The sequence below is a fragment of the Henckelia pumila genome, unplaced genomic scaffold (assembly GCF_033568475.1).
Source record: "Henckelia pumila isolate YLH828 unplaced genomic scaffold, ASM3356847v2 CTG_170, whole genome shotgun sequence".
NCBI classification, from domain to species: domain Eukaryota; kingdom Viridiplantae; phylum Streptophyta; class Magnoliopsida; order Lamiales; family Gesneriaceae; genus Henckelia; species Henckelia pumila.
This window is the reverse complement of record NW_027331771.1, coordinates 746,005-752,689: the sequence shown is the minus strand read 5'-3', so window position 1 is coordinate 752,689 and position 6,685 is coordinate 746,005. Positions and strand designations below refer to the sequence as shown.

At 36.8% G+C, this 6,685-nt stretch overlaps 1 protein-coding gene across 1 annotated transcript; it reads right to left on the bottom strand.

The window, feature by feature from the left end:
- Nucleotides 1–4,715: 4,715 nt before the first annotated feature.
- On the bottom strand, nt 4,716–6,187 carry LOC140870683 (uncharacterized). Its single transcript, XM_073273079.1, has 2 exons — nt 5,818–6,187; nt 4,716–4,822 (listed from the first exon to the last, which is right to left on the bottom strand). The coding sequence occupies exons 1-2, from the start codon at nt 6,185–6,187 to the stop codon at nt 4,716–4,718; spliced, it is 477 nt and encodes a 158-aa protein (XP_073129180.1).
- Nucleotides 6,188–6,685: the final 498 nt, after the last annotated feature.

The following is a 6,685-nucleotide window of genomic DNA, read 5'->3' as shown; positions in this document are numbered from 1 at the left end:
TTGGCATGAACTATTTGTTTAAGTGAAAACCCGCATGTCTCAGAGAGCAAACAAAATAAAATGAAAGAAATAAACAATCGACGACACAAGTAAACTAAACCGAGAAAAGAACGAGAACCCAAGGAAGAGATTCGACATAACAAATATCCAAAAGTGTTTAAAAATCTAGTGTTTACATGCCCAAAACAATTCTAACTAAACATTACATATACATTTGACAAATAAGCAAAATAAATGCTTCATAACATATAAATTCTAGTAACTATGCGGAAGACGAGCATAGGTCGGAGGGATGTGTCGTGCCCGCATCGCAGTCCACTTGATAGTCTTGCCCCTCGATCTAAATGAAATACTCCTCACCTGAAAACAATAAGTGTAGTGAGTCTAAAAGACTCAGCAAGAATATGGGGGGATAACGAGTACTACGTAAATACAAGCACACGCAGATTTAAAGTATCATATACTAAAAATACTTTTGTTTTGTGCCCTTACTTTAAACAAAATAGACTTCTAAAATGAGAGAAAATGAATATAACATATGCATGGCTAAGTCATAAATAATCAATTAACTGGATAAACTGTACTGAAACATAGTCATAAATATTTTGAACTGTAACTGTAACTGAATAAACTGTTCTGGAACATAGACATAAATATTTGAACTTAGATCTTTGAATTGTGACTCTGTGATTTCGATCGTGATCATGGCTGCAGTGCACTTTGCCGCAAGGAAGTCAGGATAACACCCAACTCATCTTGCCCATACTTGGTAAGAGAAGCCAGGTTTTCTCCCAACTCGTCCAAACCCATACTTTGTAAGGAAAGCCAGGATATCTCCCAACTCATCCAAACCCATATATTGGTAAGGGAAGTCAGAACGTCTCCTAACACGTCCAAACCCATCCTTTCTATAGTCACAAACATCTCACTTTGTTCCTAAAAAAATATTTTCATTTCATACTTGGATATGGACTTAGCATGCATATGTAAATATAATGTACTTGTAAACATTTTCTCGATAATCATGCAAGAGAGTCAAATATAGACGACCGGGATGGTGATTTAGGGAACAAACCATGGATGGGAATCTAAACCATAATGTAGCGCTTAAGACGATTCGAGCGGTTTTCCCGTAAAATTTGTAGCTTGCTCGATTCTTAATCAAAAAGGATTCCGCTGGAAACCAAAACTCCCACACACTTAAAACTAAGAATAGAAGTCATTCTCAATGCACCCATCATCGCTATACCAAGCTAAAGTCTCCCATTTCCGGGTAGCAAGCTCATGTGTCTAGATTCTGCACCTATTTATTCAAAGGCTTTAAACTCGACCAAAACTTAACCAAATTACTTCCCTCTTGAACCGACATATTACTAACATCATAGGATAAATCCAGACCCGAGCCCATAACCAAAATCTGACTTTAACCCTATTTTAAACATTAAATTCCGGACAGCAACTTTAACACCCAAAATTCTGCACTTCTTAGATCAAATGCTTAGAACTTAAGGAAAACTCAACGAAATTGAATTCCGCTTGAAACGTCGTTTCCCTAACATCCTAAGATACCACCAGATTCGAGCCCTTCCCTAAATTCAGAATTTAACCCTGTTTTAAAAGTTCATTTCCGGACAACACTCACACAACCAAAATTTTGCTCACATCCTAGTTTTATATCCAACCAAAACATTAGTTATTTGGCTCCCAACTCCAAGCCACTATTCTAGTATCAAAACCAGCATTTAAGCTCACCCGAAACTCCATAAAACGCACCCAAAACAGCTCAAACTCAGCTCAACATGGCAACCAAAACCGAGCCTCTAAACTCTAGACCAATCAAAGTTTCCTCAAAACCAACACACAATCTAACTTCAACCCATCCTAACACTACCATGTGAACTACATTTCACCCATGGTAGTCCCTACATCACCAACCAAGCATCACAAACAACACAATCCGATCGAACCAAGCATTCACATTATAAGCAAGTTTCTAAAAATTTTGAAATAAAAAGGGCATCAATGCCGACTTCAATTCAACTCAAAACCATTCAAATCTTCATCATGTTAATATAATATCACAGTTTCCTTACTCTTATAAGAACACAAAGCTCAAGACACAAAATGGGGAAAGATTCGAACAGGGCACTAGCTGTTGTTTTTTTTCGAAAATTTTTGAAATGTAAAAAAAAAAACCAGCACACTACATAATAAATCTAAGAGGTGAGAAAATGAATCATAACCTTCCCTAGGCTAGAGAAAACCCGAAATGGACAGGAGCTCGAAATGAGATGAAACGCGATCCAAGGGAATGGGGAAACATCCCAAGCAACTCGAGCTAAGGGTGAGTTGTGTTGGAGAAGGTGGCTGGCCGGAGCTGCTGGAGGCGGGCGGCGGCTGGAATGCTAGAGAAAATGGAGGTGCCAATGGTGAGTGTGGGAAGAGCTGGAAATCCGAGCTCAATGAGGAAAGAAATAGCACGTACAGCTGGCCTTGAGGATGCTTCGCCGGAGAGGAATGAAGGTGATCTGCGGCGGCATGGCATTGAGAAGAAGAAGGCGCCAACGAAATTCTTGGGAGAGAACAAAGCAAATCGTGCGTTCTTGTGTGTGTGTGTGAGTGTGTGTGCTTGAGTTTTAGGTGTATTTTGGGTGTAAAATGTTGGAGGCTAGAGTTAAGTCTTGAGTCTAAGTGTAAGGTTGAGAGTATATGTATAGGTGTAAGCATATAAAATGTGAGTGTGTGAGTGCAATGGGAAAAGTGCTACTCGCCTTTAAAAGTGCTACTCAAACTAGAAAGTTTGGGTCTAAATATTTAATTGCACTAATAAAATGCACATGCTAGAAAATCCAGTAATTAAACACTATAAATATTTTGATGTCACGGCAACGAGTAAAATATTTAAATAACAAGCAGAGCGATTAAAATAATTTAAACAGGCTAGGCTAATGTTTAAAATAATTTAAATAAATAAACAAGCGAAAATTAAAAAAAAATCTTTAAAATGATTTGGACAATTAAAAAGGATTTAAATAAATAAGCCTGACATTTAAAATAATTTAAAATAACTAACCGTTAAACTTAGGCTTATTTAAAATAAATAAGTTGGACACTCGAAAATATTTAAACAAATAAGCTAAACAGTTAAAATCATTTAAAATCATAAACTAAATAATTAAAAATCATTTAAATATGCAAGCTTAAATCTTTAAAATATTAAAACAATTAAATTGCACAATAAAAGCATTTAGAGAAATAAACTTAAACAATTTAAAACATTAATTAAATAGTTAGTAGAATAAAAATCATTTGAATAAATAATAAAATATTTTATTAGCACATAATTTACATAAAGAATTTAAATCAATTAAACTTAAAAATAATAATCCTCATATTTATTTAATTTAATGCATGCGATTTAGTAGATTGAGTTTTAGGTACTACAATTCACCTGCACCATTTAAGTCTAGTGAGCCTAGAGGCTCAGCACGCTTTATCTCATAATAATAACATGATTAAAAATAATGCATCACATAACACATGAACGATACATAATAAATAATATATATACATGCATGTCCTAAAATACATAACTCATGGTCATCTCATAACATAACATACATACTCATAACATAATCATCATGCATCATAATTTAAAAACTCTAAAGGTTATATCCATGTCATGTGACCGTGTAAGTGATTGATCAATCAAAGAACCAACGTACGTGGCGGTTGAATCTTCACCTCTTGGCCTCTTCATAAGGCTGACCCCGGATCTGTAGGCAATTCATCATAACATATGGAAAGGCAATCGGGCCCCAGAATCCCGACTCTCAGTCCCGTGCTAAATGGAAAGGGCTCTGGGCCTAGGTATCTCATCCCCAATCCCGTAATTGTCACACACCCAGTTCAACTTCCTTAAAATATTTTTATGCCCAACATCATACATATACGTGCATTATCATGCACATCATAAAAATCATTCATGATCTTATTTTCATATATATTGCCCGTAAATATATATTTAATTAATTAATAATATATTTATAAAAAATTAATACTTTTTCTTACTTAAAATATTCATGCAATAATTAAATACATATTTACGGACCATGCATATTTTTCATGGATTGGTTCAGGCTGCTGACTCCTTAGACTTAGACCAATTAACTTCTAAACTGGCCCAATAACTCAACTTAAGCCCATTAACTTATATTTAAGCCCAAATAATTTATTCAAGTCCAATAAGACATATCTGGCCCAATAACCAAGCTCAAAACCATTAATTACCTAGACTGGCCCAATGAGCCCAATATCCCAAAAACTGGCCCAATAATTTTCATGGGCCCTAGGGCCATAAAAATTATTGGACTCACTTAAATAATTGTTTAAGCCCAAAACATAATAATTAAATGGCCCAAATAATTTTTCAATCTAACTTATGCCCATTAATTATAACTTAAACTATTAACTAATTTAAATTAAAAATACCCGAGTCCAACTAACATAACCCAGACCCAACTAACTTGACCCACATCATCTTAGACCCGACCGGACCCAAGACCCAATCCCGTAAAAACTTAGAACCCAATTTCCCCCTCAATCTTTCCCTTCGTCCGTGCAGTAGAAAGCCTTTATGGCTTGCTTGCGGCCGGCTCCGACCGGCCGGAGCTCCACCGCCCACACGTAGACCACGTCTGGGCGGTTCCAACGAGTCATGCCTCGCTTTGAACCAATCCCTTCACAGCCCTAGCAAACCATGTTTCGGAAATCCCGAAAACTGCCAACTTGAGAGCAACGAGAAGAATAAAGATTCGGCCTCCTGGTTTCTCACAATTATGCAACCATCTAATCCAACGAAAAGGACCCTAACACACCCCATAACCATGAGCCAGCGAGCCTTGAACGAATCACATCAGGAAACAAAGGAAAAATTGTGAGAAAGTCATGAAGAACGCCGTGAGTTTCAACGTGGAAGAAGAAGAAAAATATGTACAGATTACGTGTATGTCCAAAAATCTTCATGAAAATCAATAATATGATGCCAAAACAATAATTTCATTCTCAAAACAGAATATATAACCTAAATGGTGGCCAAGGAGAGAATTCAAGCGTGCCTTAATTTATTTTTCGATGAAAAACTTGGTTACAACGCGTACAACGATCACCGGGCAAACGACTTCAAATCCTAGGATTAAATCTTCAAAAAGTTGTGTGTGCAAATGAGTTTTCTTCTGGAAACGTGATGAAAAGATGGAGATGGCAGCTAGAGTAGTTTTAACGTGATAAAATTATGGGTAATTATCTTACTTATTTAGATTTTGGGGTAGATAATACATCATGTTAATATAAATATAAAAAATATAAAATCTTAAAATTAAATATATTCTGATAAATTTTCGTAATATATATTTATATAATTTTTTAAAACTCCTAAAAAGCATTTAAAATAGCTTATTTTTGGGAAAATTGGTTATATATATATTTATATATATAAAAACTATTTTTTTTAAATAATACCTTAAAATAATATTTTAAGGCTAAAACAATTGTCATAAAAGTATTTAGAATAAAATCCCTATACCTCATTCGCCCGCGGTCCCGTCTACGCGATCGAAAAACATTATTTCTAAAAATCTCATAAATAGCATAAATGCGGATTAAATGCTACAAATAATATTTAAATCATGAAAATAAAATCACATAATCCACATAAAGTCATTTAACCCATTTTTTTTCAAATTTTAATTTAATTATTTTCCTAGTTATGCATGCGAAATCACCTAAGAAAATTCTCCTCGAAATTAGATTACGTACCAAATAATTCCGGGTAACGAGCCCTCATGTCGGCCTCGGTCTCCCATGTAGCTTCCTCCTCGGAATGATTCAGCCACTGGACTTTGACAATCTGAATAGACCGCGTCCTAAGCCTTATTTCCTCACGAGCTAAGACTCGAGCGGACCTCTCCTCAAATGCTAGCTCTGGCGTCAGCTCTATAGGCTCGAAATCCAAAACATGCGACGAATTAGAGACATACCTCTGAAGCATAGATACATGAAACACGTTGTGAACTGCCGCAAGGCTCGGTGGTAGTGCCAAACGGTAGGCCAACGTGCCAATCCTCTCCAAAATCTCGAACGGACCGATATACCTCGGGTTGAGTTTGCATCTCCTACCAAAACGCATCACGCCCTTCATAGGCCAGACCTTCAGAAACACATGATCTCCCACGGCAAACTCGAGATTTCGTCGTCATCGATCAGCATAACTCTTCTGACGACTCTGTGCGGTCCTCATCCGCTCTCTGATCTGAGTCACAACATCGATGTCTGCTATACTAACTCTGGTCCTAGAAGAGCCCTCTCTCCAACCTCGTCCCAATTAACAGGAGATCTACATCGTCTCCCGTAGAGAGCCTTGAATGGAGCCATACCTATGGACGCTTGAAAACTGTTGTTATAGGTAAACTCCACTAACGGCAATCTCGACTCCCACGATCCCTGGAAGTCGATCACACACACCCTCAATAGATCCTCAAGTGTCTGAATTACTCTCTCTGTCTGACCATCTGTTTGAGGGTAAAATGCAGTGCTGAACAATAACTTAGTCCCCAAAGCTGTATGCAGACTCTTCCAAAATGCAGAAGTGAACATCGGATCTCGATCTGACACGATGGAAACTGGA

What these genes read in the sequence shown, in the direction of transcription:
- LOC140870683 (XM_073273079.1), bottom strand. Translation starts at nt 6,187, where the DNA reads ATGCGTTTTGGTAGGAGATGCAAACTCAACCCGAGGTATATCGGTCCG. An exon ending in TCGTTACCCGGAATTATTTG is followed by an intron (nt 4,823 to 5,817) that starts GTACGTAATCTA and finishes GTGAGAAACCAG; the next exon opens with GAGGCCGAATCTTTATTCTT.